Raw genomic sequence first — 17,361 nt, 5'->3', positions numbered from 1 at the left:
AGTAGAAAGCATCTTCTACAAAACCACCTTAAAAAAAAAAAAAAAAAAAGGAAGTATTTCAGTCTTCTATTAAATAAAGTGCTACCCCAGTCATCAGCAGGTCAAAGAGAAAGGAAGCCTGACCCTAATGACTGCTGCCTGTGGATTTCAGCTGGAACTCGATGCAGGAAAAGGCTCAGTAGACTTTGTTGATGCCTTGTGTCAGAAACTCTGTCTAAAAGAACTGAAACTGAAATGGATACTCCCTAGATTAAATGCAGATTACAGTGCCCATGGTCCTAACTTTCTACATTGGTTGAGATAAAAGTAAAGCTTTCTCTAGGTAAAGTGAACCTGGGATTTGAAAATTCTATCTGAGTATTCTTTTAATGCCAGCTGCAAGTCCATTAGATAAACCCTGGAAAGGCGTAATTAATATTCTCTGCACACCTTAGATTTTTCTCTTTTGTGTCCAGGATGCATGTCCTAATAAAACATGATTAAGAGCAAAAGATGCTCCAAAAGCTGTCAGCTGTTCTACTTGGAGAACCTGAAGTAAAAAAAATAAGACTCAACTATTTGTCTTCTCAGATGCTAAAGGGATTACAGGCCAGATTCAGATCCATAAATGAGGTCTATGACAGAACAGGCAAAGGTGTCTCCTCTCTCCTTAATCACCTGCAAATGATGGTTAACATGCCTGCAGCTGAATAAAGATGCATGAAAATACTTTGAAAAATATGATCTGTTTTGGTCAACCTTCCCTGCAGCTGTTGAAAAATATTAGTTGTTTAGCTTAAATAAGTAAGTTTAAATTTGAATAAATTACTTAGGGTTACAATATGGTGTGATTTATGCTGTTTGCTTAGCTTTACTTAGCATGAGTAGCTAGATTTGCTGAAGCCTTTAGGCTGCAATAGACTTAATTTTCTTGGTAATTTTCCTAGCAGCTGGTATAATGCTGTGTTTAGTCTTTTACTATAAGAAAATGTTGATAATACACTGATGTTTTGGTAGTGTTTTCCCTAAGTCTGGGACTTTTCAGTTCCCCATGTTCTGCCTGTGAACGCAGGTGCACAAGAAGCATAAAACACAAGATAAGGAGGCTAACCATCAGCGGGGACTGCAAATCAACAAGATAAGATCAGTCAATGGCCAGCCGGCCTGCCTGGACACAGAAAAAGAATCCAATAAGGTGTTAGAAGACCCCAGACCAAAAATTCCCATTGGACTAAAAGACACGTGAACAGCATATGAGGGAGGGGTGTATAGATTGCAAGGGTATAATTGACCAGGGATTTCTTTGTTTGAGGTCCCTCCCTTTCCAGAGGCATCCAGCCCAGGCTGACCTTGCTACTGTACCTTTCAGTTAAGTTACTTATTTTTACAAAATTTGATGCCTGAGACTGTGCTATGGGAGACCTAGGATCGAACCTGAAGAAGGAAGGAATGCACCTGACAGTACGTGTGTGTGCGGATTCGAAAGGGACACCCATCGGCCCACTGGGGTCACCCACTATGAAGGGATGTGAAGGGACCCTGGTCATAGCAGTCAAAGACTGCAGTAGTGTATGTGCAAATCCTTGAATGGTGCATGAACACTCAGGCAGCAGCTTTTCCTTTAACATAGCTAAGGGAACTACCAGAATTCTGTAATTTGTGGCTTGGAGGATGAAAAGGCTGTTTGATGAGGCTGAGTGGCAGAAGAGGGAAGAGGCAAGAGTTAAAGAGAGCGGTGGAAACATCTACTCTTTCTGTTAGAGTAAACACATCCAGTGACGTGGGTAACAAGAGTGTGTGAGGTGCCTACAGCCAGGGAAGCAAACACAGCAATAATAAATGACACGCTATGAGATTAAATACAATGGCCTCTTTAAGGACTGAGTGTCTCAGTGCCAAGCTCCTAGGGCAGCGCTGCTGACTTGACTCCTCAGCCAGCTCTGCAATGAATGAACACTCGAGGAAACGGTTCAACCAACCATAAGCTTGAAGAATTTCAGTCGCTTCCCTTAGAGGTGCAATATGATGATGTTCCAGAGCATGACGCAAGCTTGCGGATACTGATCCCTGCTCTGTGCTTGGCTGGTGGGGTGTGTTGTTTTGTTCTGAGTTGACTTGTTTTTAAATATTGCTTCCTATGTGTAAAGTTTATGTGAAAATAGAACCAGGGAAATCGCCTCTGCCCTTAAACTGAAAAAGGGTGGGACCCCTTTTTTCTATTACTGGATAAACTGTTTCTTAAAATGCAAAATGGCTTCTCTTCTATCTTTAGCTAGCTTAGGAGAAGGAAGGAAGAGAGGAACAAAGGAAGGAAAGGTGGGGGGAGACACCCCAAAGGAGTGTCTATGCACAAACCAGCAGCTTTACTTTGGCTGGATTTCTTTTAATTATCCATCACACAATATTTTTCATAAAGATTCCCCTCTCTCTATTTGGTTTTCATTACCCTTTTTTCTGCTCTAGGTTTCTTTAAAATGAATCACTGTCATTCCAAAGTAAGCTTAAGCATTTACATACCCAACGTTGTAATAGGCCTAATAGTAATGATTTGCCTATGAGACTGAAGAACTGACCTGAAAATCCAGTAAAAACTCTAGTTTTATTTTGATAGAAATAGTTTGTCTACAAGCAGTACTGGTAAGAGAGAGGGAAGTTCAGGCTCTATTGTGCTTTCTGATGGAAGGGCTTCAGTGCAAGAGTCATTGGACAGTCTAATATTGGTGCTTTTTAGCGCCTATCTCCTTTTCTGTTTCTCAGTAAACAAATAATTAACTAAATAAAGAATTTATCGTGCTGTGCTTGCAAGGAAAGAGACTACTGAGGCACAGTAGATAACAGGTCTATCTATAATAACCAACTTTTCATGAAGGCTATTTAATACAAGTTGACAAAGGTCACTGAGTAAGACATTAAGCCTTGAAAAATGTCTGTTGCTGGTCTCCTCAAGCCTGGAAGAAGGCAGCGTGAACAGCAAAGGCAGTATTCAGCACACACAAAGCTGCACTGGCATGTTCTCAGACGTATCCCTGTGGGCACTGACATGGGGAATGGACTGCAAAATGGCACCTTGCTGCTTGGCTGTAACAGCCGTCACATGCGTGCAGACCTGTAACAGCTAATCTCCAGCAACAAACTGTGTACAGGTTCTTACTTTTTATCTTAAGCTGATAGCTACATAGAGGAGGCAGGAAGTGCCACCACAACATGTATGAAAGAGCTTGCTGCACTACCAGCGTACTGCAGTTATCACAACTTCAGCAAGAGGACTCTGAAAGGCCCTCAGCATCTAGTTCAGACTGTGGGTTTGCCTGCTGACTCTGGGAACTGTGAGCTTCCTTGGCTCACAGCTAACAACAAAAGAGGGAGCTCGGTTGCAAAAGCTCAGCACAGTAATGTTTCAGTTGACTCTTACAGCCAAAGCCCACAATTCCACTTTTTAGGTACTCCTTCCACCAAAACCCAAGTTTTGTTTTAGCGCAGATAATTTCTTGGTCAAGTGTTGCTAGCACAAATAATTACAAGTCCTGCTGCATGGAAATTAAGGCAGTTTTCCACATACATATTTGGAAGGCTGATTTTACAGCTAATGAGAGAATGAGTTATGAGGTTAACAGCCTGAGCAGAGCCGTAAGGAGGATGTATCTTCATCCACCCTTAGTATCCTTGAGGTCTAGTCCCATGCATCTCTGGAACAGAGGCTGTCAGTCATACTAAAGCACGCCAAGCTGCCTGGAGGTTGTGATGTGGAAAACCTTGGGTCTGCAGGGGAGAAAGGCAAGTGTCTTATTTCAGTATTCCACCAAGCTGTCCCAGCCCCTCTGTCTGGCCTGAGAGGCCTGAATTTCAGAGTTTGTTCTGGATGTTTGGTTTTTTGGTTTTTTTTTTGTAGTGTGAACAGTTATGCAGAAAATAAGGATGAAAAATGGGAATGCCCCCTCCTTATTGGTTCACACTTGGGTAAACCAAAGTAGGCATTAGGGCTGTCATGCTCTGGATATATTCGCTGTCAGTTTTTGCAAGCACACTGCTCTACCTGGCAGGGGTGGCCGGCAGGCAGTGAGCAGACTAACTAGGACTCAGGTATTTCACACACCGGCTCAAGATGCTCATGTAGTCCATCAGTTTACCCAAGACTGGGATTCAAATGCAACATAAACACATAAGAGACTGTAGGCTCCCTGGTCTGAGAACACTTTTTGTTTAAGCATGGCTGTTCCATTTTAAGCACACAGAAGATACATGTTTATCCAGGGTTTTTTCTAGGCAGTCCACAAAATACTTTGCAAAACTGAGGCACGGTGCTGAACCTGCAACTTGGGAAGGAATCCAAATGCATGAATCCAAAAAAATTAGGAAGGTAGAAAAGGTGGTGGGGAAGTAAAAAAAAAAAAAAAAAAAAAAAGGGAAAAATGTAAAAACGAAGGTTAGAGCAAGAAATCCTAACTGAAGCTTTGGCCTGTGTGAATAAAATACTTAATTGTTCTGCACTGAGTGCATCAGCTTATTGTTGTGCCTGATGCTTCAAACTGGACAAGTGAGTTAAAAGAAACTTTTCTGGCTCTCTTATCTGTTAAGAGCAACAAAATGATAACTACGTTGGCTAGAAGGAGAATAAGCTGGGCTTCAATTTGTTCATTTGGATTATATTCTTTTGTCTCTTAAGTTTTAGTTTTTGGCTTGGCTGTTTTTGTTTTATTTTAGTTAGAGGGGATGTGAGGTATGGGTGTGCTACTCCGATTTCCTGGGCATTACAAAGGTAATCACAGAAATATAATTTGAGGTCTGATGTTAAATAAAGAGTTGGTTTACCCATTCTGTTTCTTATGCAGTGAAAGATGGATGTATTGTATCACAAACACCATTTAACTCACACAAAACCTCTGTATGCTTGGTGAGCTTGTAGGGGGAGTGTAACAGAAGTGGCAAATCCCTTGTACTACATAGCAACCTTCTGTTTGGAAGCAACCTTCTGTGCAGTAAGACGCAACAGGTCATAGCTATGCTAGAAAAGGGCATATCTGAGGTAATGCTCTTTCGCTCAGCCCTGGGGAACACCCCTGAGATTAATGCACACTGCTTCTGTGTTGTGAGACCACCCGCCCTGTTTTGGAGCTATCACAGAAGGCAGATACAGTTAGCGACAATAACATTTACAGTGAAGCAGAGCAGGGATCCACTGATGACATATTCTGATCTTGCTACCCTGCCCTCTGAGTTTCTGGGGTTTTACAGGAGTGCTGAAATACCATTTTCTTTGCTCCTTCTGGGAATACAAACCACATCCCCTGATTTACCTTCAAGACCTATTAATATTTTGGGAAATTCCACCACACCTAACTCGCAAAGCTTTCTGTATGTGTTTTACCCTTGTAACTGGTTTCCTTTCCCCCACCCAAGGAAGGGTGTGATCTAGTTCCATGACTTTAAAAGGCCTTTTCAAATCTGTCTGAGGGCTGCGTGCCTTCTGTGACATCAACAGGGGGGAAAAAATAAAGCATGCAAACAATAGCCTTAGAGTAAATATGATCTCACTGTGATTAAACTGCAGTACATCAAAATCAAAAAGCAGATGGAAAACCTAACCTCTTTCCCTCAGGCAAGCAATTAAAAACTTAATGAAAGGAGATCGGATGTTCAATGCTTAAGAATTGAAGGAGCAGAGCAGAAGGGAAAAAAAAAAAAAAAGGATGGAAAGAAAGAATCCTGAAACGTGTGTTTTGAGTTCTCAGTTTTCCATTTTCTGGCATTTGCGAGCCGTCTTCTCCCAGACAAAGCTTCCTTAAAAAAAAAAAAACAAAAAAAAAACACACAACTCCTCCCAAATTTAACCCTTTTCTGTGCAGCTCTGGGGAAACAATCACAACTCAATTGTTAAGAAACCACAGCTCTGTAGACATAGGACCTCAGTATTGTCACCGATTTATTTCTGTATGATGTCTTCAGCTTTGGAAAGTGTGGGTTTTTAAATATTTTTTTTTTTTAATCTAGACCTTAGCTGAACTGGGACATGCTCTTCTTCCCTCAAGTCTTTCCAAAAATTCTCCATAGAAGGGAAAGCCACCCTTTTCTGTCACTTAAGTGTCACCATCTGTGATACTGCCCAGCAGCCACAATTTGGAATGCCCTGAGAGTCCAGCTTGCTGATAAAAAACAAGCTTGAGAACTCAGGTTTCCAGGCTCCTGCCAGCCTTCGGCAGGCTAGTAGTGGGGGGGACAAGCAGCAAGCTGCCTGTGAATCACACTTCCAGGGGAGCAGGGCCTGGCTGGCAGACAAGGCTTGCCAGGTTTGGTCAGGGTCTTTTCTGTACCAGAGAGCACTGGCCGAAAGTCAACAAGCCTCCAAAACCAGCTCGATTTTGCTAAGCTGATATTTTCTAGGGAAATGTACCCCTGGAGAAGGGAGAGGGAGAATATGCGGGTGCATTTTAACCAGTTATAGTTACTATGCTTAGTCTCAGATTGAACTACAACCATAACTGTATTCTTGATCACGTGAGAGATTGGTTTGTGCAGTTTCTGGGCTGTAAACAAGATAAAGCAGCATAAGCAGGGAGAGAGAAAAAAGAAAAGACATCTGCTTGTAAACTAGGTCCTTCTGTAACATTAAAAATTGGTTTATTACCCTAAGCATTTTAACTGGATGTAAGGTCCACAGGACAAGGGCATTCGTGACCCTACCTAATACAAGCTGTATGTTAAACAGAGAGTGCACACTTCCAGTTGTTTTGTACTTAATCCTTTGGATCAAAAAATTCCTTTGAAAGAGAATCATCAAAGCAATTGAGTTCTACTCCTAGGATCCTTCAGCATTTTCTAAGATTTGTTGTCACTAAATGATTCACAGTATTGATTGCTCCTGCTAAAATTTTCAACTTTGCTGTGAATGAGGCCTGCTTGAGAAAGGGCTTCTGATGCACTGACTGCATTCCTGTAGAGTAAATCCACTCTTATTACTCTTCCAAGCAGGCTAATCCATTCTGACTGTGAATGACGTGTTTTTAAAACAAACACAAAAATAGAAAGGCAAGAATGGGCTTCATCCCTATAGAGAAAAAAATTACACATTTTTTGTCATGCTATGCACTTGTGTTTCTAGGACTGCAAACTATGGCTTTAGCGGTCCTGTTTCTTGTCAAATGCAAACTACGTCCAAATCTGCTGTGGAAAAATGAACTCCTTAAAATTAATACAGTTTCCACTACTGTAATGTCTAGACCAACAGGCAAAAGAAAAAGGTCACTCGCCAAGAGCAGCCTGTGACAGACAGGCAGCAATATTCAAGGGCTGTTCTCTTAGCTGTTATAATGTGACCCAGCTTCACTGATACCAAGAGCTGCAGCCATTTACAGGCAGCAAGGAGTACCTCTCAGTGCAGCTTTACTCAGCAGTAGCCTGACTTAACAAATATTACTGAACACATGCCATAAATATTCTTTAGTAGTACAGTCCCAGAGGACCATCTGATCAATCCTACTGAAGACCCAGCATAAAGCATCTTTCAGGGGTCAGACAGGTAAATGTCCATTGCTTTCAGGGATGCTTAGAGAGCACCTATTACATAAAGAAGCACCTTCAGAAGTGACTCGCGCATTTACAATTCCAAATGTTACTGAACATGGGCTCCTACAGACGTGTGCAGACTTCAGTGTCTCAAGAAGTTCAGCTACTTGTCTCCATCAAGGGCAGCCAGAAATGGGAACAGTAGAAGATAAGGGCTCTCCACAATTGCTGCAGGCACACACCTGTGCACGGTCCTCTTAAGTGCTTATGTCACTTTAAAAATGAAATTAAACTCTAGATCTCGGAGGCAGGCAGGTTCCTAACTCCTGGTAGTATGAATGGGATTTAAGTACTTAAATGTCTGTGATTAAGCTGGTCCAAAGAAAATAAACAAAACAAAAGTGACTTTAGCTAGGCCTCTAAGTGACCTAAGCCCATCTACTGTATACAAAAGTCATTCCCATGCCCCTAACATCTTTGATAACAGCAATAAGACAAGCAGGAAGCCCTAAGCTCCAGTCATGCTTTTCTACTCTTTGTATGCACAGAGACACAAGGCTGTTTGCTCTTTCCAGATACTGAGAGCACGTCCACTTCTCCTGCACTTGTGTGCAAGAGCAGGACCTCATGCTTGGCTGAGGACTAACATCAGTGCAAGCTCTTTGCAAGAAGACAAATAGGCTTCTTGTCTCATACCATTTCTAAAGGTGGCCAAAGTAGCCAGTAGGTACACACATTCCAGTAGTGCTGCATGGAGGTGTGTGACTCAGGAGAACTGCCTCATTCAGGCTTTTATTCAGGTCACTAAACACACCTGGTCTTGCTGCAATGACTTTGATATTTGTAATGGAGCCCAGGCATTTCAGTCATATCAACTTTTCCTGTGCCACCACACCTAAGAGTTCAACGTTCAGTGATAAGATATCAGTGCAAATACAATCTTTTCTAACCCTGCTTGCTGCTGTGGAATCATACATTCACCTTTGGAATCTTATGTGGTCTAACTAACTGTGGTCCAACACTTAACAAGTTCACAATAATGCTTCGTGAGACTTCTCCAAAGTCTAGCCTGTCTTCTGCAAAAATGGTGGTTATTGGCTTAGAAGTGTACTACACTCTCCTGAAACATACTTTGATTTCTCCTTTGCAGAAGATGTTTCCATAAAGTCTTACTACCAGGTAGTTCGGCACTCTGATCTGGTAGGACCTCCACTGATTGGGTATTTTGACAGCATGGCACTGTTTGGAACAACTAATGTTGGGTCAAGGTACCTTAAGGCAAAGTAATAGTTTAATGTGACTGCAACCTCTAGCAGGATCTTAAAAGCACAAGCAAAACCCCCAAATTAGTATCCAATGCCCCTTGTACTATCTAGGGTCATGAATTGGAACTATATATATATAACTATATAAGGAAGACTGTTCATGAGGCAGTTCTGCTTCCCCATCATTTACTAGGAATTACTGAACAGAGACAGATTAGACTACCAGCTTCTTGATGAAATAGACTTACAGCTACATTACTCTTAAGCAGCTGTTAGCATAAACCCACAGAATTTTAGAAATCATAAAAAAAACCTGCATGCTGTTAGCTGTAATGCTTTGTGATGGCTCTTCTGCCTCTGAAATAAGTCCGTTAACGTCTCTAAGTCTCAGCACCTCCATCTGTAAAGCAGAATTAACAGCCCTTGCTATCCTACCAAGTCTTTGGGAAAGCAAACAAATTCTGTCGTTGGAGTTTCTCAAATGACCTGAGGTATTGAGGCAGTTACCTCTATTAAGTACACAAATACATACTTGATCCAAAATTGGAGGCTTATAAGCAGTACATATGTCTGCAGGGAAGGGGGGGTGCAGCACACAGAGGCTACAGTGGGGAAGAATGGGAATCAAAAAATTACAGTGGCCCTCCAAGCTTTGGGAAGTAGCCAGTCCTAGTGCTATATCTCATTAGTGATGCTGCTGATTTAGGCCTGACCCTGATAGACTTCTGCCACCTCTCTCTGTATACACACAGAGGAGAGAAAAATCACAGAACTTCCAGTGCACATTCACAATGGTAACAGAGACAGCACAAACTCAAACAGTTTTCTCCTCTGTTGGTTTGTTCCTCTAGTATTACCTTTTTAAGGTTTTACAGGTCCTATTTACTTCTAAGTTTGATTGTCACCCTGTGATTGCTGAGATACCAAAAAAAAAAAAAAACCAAAAAACAACCGAAACAGAGAGGATTTGGTTAGTAGAGTACAGGCAGTTCTTTTCCCTTGACATGGCCAGACACTTAGTCTTTGATTGCCAGGGTTACAAGCAGCTTTTCACAAGCATTTCTGGTTAGGAATATAGTATTTCTTCCTAGTGACACTATTTTGTTTGTCTTGGCGTGCAGGCATTGTAATCAAGTCTATATATTACAGGACTGTGCCTTAGCACAAATGGCAGGCATTTCAAACCCTATTTACTTAGGTTTCTTCCTTGCCCAACAAATTGTCTAAAAATAGATAATCAAGACCTCATACTTTACATCTACGTCATTCCTTTGGCTTAAATGAGGTAAGGAATGTAGTTTTCTTCTCCTCTTTCACCAACAGTTTGGATCTTTAGTAAACAGATAAGTCCCCCTTTCTACTTCCCCCGAAGTTTTGTCTTGCTTGTGAACAGCCAAGCTACAAAAGCCTTGTTATGATAATGTCTTCTCCCTTTTGCTTCTGTCACACTTCTATTACCTGAGATAAGGGTGTTGGAATTGCTGGTCAGATATATCCTCTCCCATCTATGTTCTTCTCTGATCATGATAGACCACTGGTATTTCTGTTCCTACATAGCTGTAATTTTACATAGCCACATTTTAGCTGTAACTGCTTCATCCTGGGAATGACAGTCTGGGTTTGCTTTCAGAAAGGGTTGATCTTACCTTCCAGATTACAGAATACTGGAATAGCATCCTGTGAGAACTTGATGGGATGCAGTTTTGTGGTACATGGAGATTTAGTGCAAAAGGATGCTGCTGTTGTCATCACGTGAAGAACTGGGATATTGCCTTAAAACAACCGCACCCTACAGGAATTAGTTTCTGAAGGTAGCTTTTAGACCAGTAGGACTAAGAAACGCTCACAACCAACATACAAGTATTTGTTATGCTTAATGCTTCCTATGGCTGAGGTAGAGTAACTTTTGCGTTCTCCAGTATTTAGCTAGTACATGAATGGTAGAACAGGACCTAACCTGGGGTCAAGTTTGTCTTTGCTTTAAACAGTCACATCTTCACTGAATTGCATGCAGTGCGCAAAAGACAGCAGTGTAGAGACATATAAAAGATCAAATTCTGAACTTGCTGAAATCCACAGGTATTTTCCCACTAGCTTTCAGAGGACTCGGACTTGAGTACTGTGTTGGAAGAATGTTTAAAGAGTGGGATAGACAATAAAAGACATTTAGGTGAAAGAAGAGAGGGAACAAGTTTTCAAAACCTTTATGAGAGAATAAAAAACAAAAAGGGCAGACTGAGTAGCAGAAAGGATTTCTAGACCAGAAATAACCTTCGGTTTAGTCACACTGAAAGTGAAGCCAGGAGTGATGGAGACACGTACTCAGGGTCTCACATGTGAGTCAGTTCCTGTTCTGTCCAACTGTTAATACTCTAATTAAACTATAACAAGCATCTCAATCATTTCATTAAATGAGGTGTTATCTTACAGACTATCACAATGAAAGTTAGCATGACAGGCCCCAATATAACAACAGGAGCAGTTAAATAGACCCAACCCTGCACCTGGAAGTTAAGCCACCTCTGAAGTGATGGTATGTCCCCATGCAGGCCGTGAACATGCTCTGTTCCTTTACTTTGCGTAAATGATAAAAACTACAGGACTTTTGTTTTCCTATACAAAAATGAAAGAAAGAAAATACCAAAAGAAAGACAATAACAGAGACTGAGCAAGCATATGTTACTCCACCAATAAGAAATAGATCTAACGATGTGTGTCCTAGTTAAACAGTGTAAGTAACTGCTTCACATTTCCCAGGGAAAGTAAACACCCTAGTCTGACAAGAAGGTTCTTGAGGCCAAAACCCTCAGTCTTTTTTTTTTTTTTTAATGGCTTGTTCTTTCTTTATCTACAATTACGTAATCACAAAGCCAAACCAAAATGCTCATTCTAACCAGACAGGGCAAAAGAAACATTACCGAGCAGGGAAGATTTCCCCCTTTTGAGCCACCTTATGGGTCCCTACTCTTGCAGTGCCACTGGGCTACATATGAAGCATGGTCTTCTTGCAGCAGAGTACAGATGGATGGTGACACTAGAAGTCAGGACATTGTATAACTATGCAGGACCATTATTTTGCCACTGGGATACAAGTGTCACTTAGCCATGGGCAGTTGGACAGCAGTTCATGAGCTCTGGACTAACAGTGACACTGCTCTTCCACCCCCAAGCGCCTGATGCTTTGTGGTAAGAGTCACAATTTTTCTAAGCAGGTTCAGGTTTACCTGAACTGATTTGAAGGGGAGTGGAAAGGGACAGGAGATTAATTTGACCTCAGATTTCAAGTCTGTCAGTTGTCTGAGATAGAATTCAAAACAAACAAACTAAAGCTATCAGATCCTGATAAAAATTTTCAAAGTCATGGAGTATCTTTACCTATCTCTATCTTACACGATTTCTGTTTCCTGGTTATTATTAACCATCATGAGATGGAGAAGCCGGCAGCAGCTTTGAAAACTTAACTCTGACCTTTCCCAAATTTTGGGTAGAAGAGATCCTGAAAGCTTGGCCTGAGCTCAGATATATGGAAAAGCATGAAAAATATGTGTATATTTACCTAGGTATCACTAACACATCTCATTCTGCCCAGGTTTATAAACTTTATACAATGTTATAGCATCAAGGCTCTTTTACACTACACTGCCTAAATTCAGTAAGAAGATGGACTTCACTTCCAAAGCAAGTTAGTTTCCAAGTAAGTATATAACGTGTGACATTTCCAAATCACCTTTTTATTGATGCTGAAGTTATTTTTGGCAGAGGAAGGAAAGTTTTTCCTTCCCTCCCCCTTTTTTTCCAATCACATAAGATTACGGTATGTCTGTACAGTAATCTAATGCCTTGTGGGCAGTTCAGTACCTTGCCCAGACGTTTTTAAGTAGAGTAATGTTACGATGAAAGCCTCCACATTTGTGTCTTCAGAAAAAAAAAAATCTGGTAAAAGGTTAAGATAAATCACTTTTTTTTTTTGTATGGGGAAAGGGGGATAGGCTACCTATTTTTTTTTTTTAAATATATGGTTGTATTTTATTAATTTTTTTTTTTCTTGCTTGCGACCCACCAAACAGCCCGCCCTGGAAACCCGCACTGCGATAACGGGACATTCGCAAAGGGCTGGAAAACGGGTGAATTCCCTCGCGGGGAGAAGCGGCGATAGCTGTCACCAAACCGATGCCGGGTACCACGTACCCACCCACTTTTCCCCCGGTACCGTTAGCCGGCGCAAGCGGCTAGGGGAGCCGAGCCACCGGCCGGGCACCCTCAGCGTTTCGGGAATGATGGGGGGGGGGGGGGAGGTAGCCCCTTTTTCCCCCACAGCGACCACCCCAGAACGGCTGGGGGGGGGTGTCTCCTCCGTCTTTCCCCCGCCTTCGCTTCCCCCCTCATTTCCCTCCGAGCACCTCCCTTGAGGCTCTGTGCCTGGAGGCACCACAGCAGGCGAGGGGAGGCCGGGCCGCGCCCCCGGCCCAACGGCCGTACCCGCTTGCCCTAGGTGCCGAGGGGAACCCCGAGCCGGCCGCCGCCGCTGCCCCCGCTCCTGTCAGCGAGGGCCGCCCGGTTGCCGCCAGGGAAGCCGCTGACAAGCCCGTGAGACTGAACGTTTTCCCCCCGGCCCCGGCCCCGGCCCCGGCTCACCTTGTACTTCATGGCTGCGAAGGATCGCTGCTGAAGGGGCGCGCGGGCAACCTACATCGCCGCCGCTCTCCGCGCTGGGCCGCCCGCTCCGCCACCAGGCTACCCCGCTCATTTGCATAGCACCCTTCCCATTGGCCACGCTCCGGAGAGGAGGTGGGGGCCTCGCCGGCCCCGCCCCCGGCTGCCGCGGCCACCGCCGCCGCGCGCGGGGGCCGTTAGCGCGGCGGCGCTGAGGGGAGTGGGAGCGGGCTGGGGTGAGGGGGGTCTCCAGGGTGAGCTGCTCCCCCTTCTCCCTCTGTCCCTCCGCGGAGAGGGAAGGCAAACTCCTCCGCACAGAGCGAGGGGCTGACGGCCCCCCTTCCTGTGACCCAGCGGCTCCGCCCGTCCCGTTTCAAAGGCGCTCATCTCGAGTTCTCTGCATGAAACGGACGCTCGGGACAAAGAGGCCTTCTGTGCGCCGCCCCCGCCCCGGCGGCTGCCGTCTCTGCTGGGGGAGTTATGGGCCTGTCGAGGTTCAAAGCGCCCGGGCTACCGGTGAAGGCAGCCCCGGGAAGAGTGGCTCAGAAGTGGCGAGGCACCAAAAGCGCCCCTCGAAGCCTGGCCTGGCCTGGGGCCTGCAGGGCCAGAGCCTGCCCCGCCAGCCGCGCTGCGCAAGAGGGACCTGCGTGCTACCAAACTCGCCTGCTGCTGCTATACCCCTTCCGTCTACCCCTTCTGTAATCGCCTTTTTCTTGTGCAGCTTTTGGAGGGGTTGAACGCTTTATGTTGCTCCGTTCCATCTTCCCGATCAATTTTTGTTGTTTGTCCCCAAAAGATGGTCTCTTAGCTACTACCTCCCAAATCAAAACACCAAGTATTCACTTTGCCTGGGAAAGCCTGCTATTAAGGCACCGATTAGACACCAGAGGCCAAGACAGCTTTAATGATCTAGTGATGTTCATTATAAGGAGTGACCATGGCAAATAAGGATTATTTGGAAGAGAGTAATAATTAACTTTGGTATCGTGGGGTCAGGAAAGAGCAGGGAGAAGAAATGTGTGGTGATCCTCTGTGCTTTTTAAGTCAGACCCCTTAATCAGGCATGATTAATATGGTGCACATAATAGGAATCTTTGTGTATGGGACATACTCCAGCTTGTTTGGATGAACAGGAAATAAATCCTGTCCTTTTTGCCCCAGTTGGATCTTACCCAACGTTTCTAGGTCACAGATGGACTCAAGACTATTTCTAGTGGCCTAAGGAAAAACAGCAAAGAATAAGCTTGTACTACCAGATTACAAACATAACTTCATTCCATAGTACAGCAATATCCTTAAATTGCCATGTGACTAATCCTCTAGAGAGGGATCCTATTGCTAAAATGGCTTCATGGCTTCTAAAGAATGTCATACTTTTATCTGTAATCTCCTTCGTTCTCTAGTTCCAGCATAAAATATGTGATTGTACTATACAGATCTACTAAATGCATGCCAAAATATTCTTTTTTCAGTGCCTTCTTCTTGACTATACTTGCCCTAACAGTTCGTCGGTATGAGTCCCCGCCAGTACAAAAGATGTCTCAGTTATTAGTGAGAAAAGTGAGCTTCTGTTTCTGAAGTGCAGAGCGTGCCACTGTGACTGGGCTCCCTGTGCAGTGCTATAGCTTCACTGTCTGCTTGGCCTTGTGTGTTTTTTTCTGGGTTTTTCTTTCCATTTTTGTTGTTGGTCTTGATTCTTCTGGTTTTCCAAGAAGATACTTGAAGTAGATAATATTTTATATGAGCTGAGTTTGGGGCACCATTGTTTTAATTGTAATATAAAAAAAAATTGGGTAGTTTTAAGAGAATAAAGCTCATTTCTATGCTGTGTCCTTAGACACTTTAAGAAAATAATTCTTCTAGTGATTATGCATAACCAGCTTACTATTAGGAGAGTGCAAATCTCTTTGGAGTGTTTCTTAACTGTAGAGTTTCACCTTTGATTTTCTTTTTGCGTGTTTTTGCCCTTCATACTCTAAAGGATAAAAATTTCTCCTGAGATGAGAAAAATTCTAAGTACAGAGGATGCAATGGCTAAGGTGCGAGCATGGTATTGGACTAGCATCCAGATCCTGTTCCCTGAATAAACTCTGTATGATGCCTTTATGTGGCACCATTGTCATGAAGATAAATGCATTAAAGATTGCAAAGACACATTAATAAGAACGAGACAAATATCAGAGACAAAAATAAGAAAAGCAGAATCATATTTCTGACTTCACCTATATTTAAATGCAGAGTGCATCTGGTTTCCAGTTATCCCACCAACAGTGACACTTTTCATGTAATTGGTGTTTTTTTACTTTTTGAGAATGCTTTACAATCACGTTATGAAACCTAAGCACATTTGAGAAGCTGTGCCTTCTGCTTTGCTTTTAGCTTGCTTTGCTTTTAATGTCTGTAAAATGTCCCTGACTGATCTTAATATGAGGTAAGAGATATGTTAACGTAAAATTTTAGTGTGGTTGTTCCCTTGTGTATATTGTTTTGCTGTTATCGCTCTTCATAACTCATATTAAAAACTTTAATGAGATGCCACTGGAATCATACTTTGGGCATGAAAACACAGTCTGTTGGTGTTGATAGCTATACTTTACAATTCTGAAGAAGCAGATAGAAGAATTGTTATTTTACAGGGAGAAAAAGAGATTGCTGTCGCACACCACCTCCTCAGTGAAGTCCCACTGCTCCCTTTATTCACGCACCCTCCCTTCCCCTCTCTCACCTACTCTATTTACGGTCTTAGGTTTTCTTTGCACCTTGAGGGGGTTTTTAATTTCCCAAAGCGTGAAATACTCCCGCTTAGTGCAACACTTGTAGCAGAGCAAGCAGCGTGGTGCAGCTCCCTGATGTATCACAAATATAGGGAATTAGATATACCTTGAAAGACGGATTCATAAATACAACCCTCTAACCTTGACACATTACTATAAAAAGTCAGGATTGTGGCAAGCACGCATTGGTGGTTAGTGCAAACACTTTGCTTTTCTGGACAACCTTGTCCACTGCCGTGCCTTTACTACGTAATATTGTATTTCAGGCGTGGTCTAGGAAAGTTTCAAGTCGGTCGCCTTGGATTATCAGCTCAATTATACAGTGGAACATGCTGAGGAGGAAGCCAAGACCTGGCGTTCCTGACGTCTGTGTTGTAGAGGCAATTTGAGCTGTATTGCCAGGATTTATAACTACAGGGCCCTATTGAAGTTCTCGGGAGGGTAATTCACGTAATGTGTCTTTTTGCTTCACAGCACAGCAATGGCTTGATTCACCGCCTCATATTTTATGCTGCTGCAATTCTAGCAGAGTAGCAAATGGGTTCTGTGACTTTGTCTTGTGCCTGCATCAATGGCTTTTGTTTGCTTCTTTGCTTTTGCTGAGAGCAATTAATACTACTCTCTGCTCATTTGGGCAAACTACGGCTTGTTTCCTACTCTCGTACACCATCCTGGAGAGCTTAGCGCTTACTTTATTTTTCACCACACCACTGTTCTGTGTCCTCCTGGTTCCCTCCTGATCACCAGTTGGGGTTCTGGGGTATCTGAGGGACCGCAGCAGGTGAAATGGTGGGGCAGCCAAAGGGACTGCTGCTCAGCCAGGCTCTGCAGCTCACCCACCTCAACCCTCCACACACAACGTGAAACGGAGCTGTCAGCCGTACTGGGAAGGCAATACCCATTGAAGCAAATCAGCCAGCTATCACCCTGTGACAATTGATAAGAGAAGAACACGAGACAGATATCCGGCTCTGAAAGGTTGCTCAAACAAAAACCCCTTGTTCCTGTTTCCCCATGACACAACCTGAGAAAGGAGAGACACGGCAGAGTGTCTCCCTCACAGTTGAGAGAGTCTTTTCAGGACGGGTCTGGTGAGCTCTGTGTTTGGGAAACACTGAACTATCTATTTCTTCTTTTTTTTTTTTTTCCCTGCACAAAGCCCTAACTATCCTTTGGATAATGTTGTGCGG

The 17,361-nt window shown here is 43.4% G+C and overlaps 1 protein-coding gene across 1 annotated transcript in view; it reads right to left on the bottom strand.

Annotated features, from left to right (window-relative positions):
• NEDD9 (neural precursor cell expressed, developmentally down-regulated 9) overlaps positions 1 to 13,408 on the bottom strand; it is a 39,505-nt gene extending 26,097 nt beyond the window's left edge. The window contains exon 1 of the mRNA XM_082499653.1: positions 13,380 to 13,408. Within this exon, the coding sequence (XP_082355779.1) occupies positions 13,380 to 13,391 (12 nt within the window). The 5' untranslated portion in view covers positions 13,392 to 13,408. The remainder of the gene's footprint in view (positions 1 to 13,379) is intronic.
• Positions 13,409 to 17,361: the final 3,953 nt, after the last annotated feature.

Source organism: Vanellus vanellus (assembly GCF_965231255.1).
Source record: "Vanellus vanellus genome assembly, chromosome: 2".
NCBI classification, from domain to species: domain Eukaryota; kingdom Metazoa; phylum Chordata; class Aves; order Charadriiformes; family Charadriidae; genus Vanellus; species Vanellus vanellus.
The sequence above is the reverse complement of the archived record's forward strand: the minus strand, read 5'-3'. Positions and strand labels throughout refer to the sequence as shown.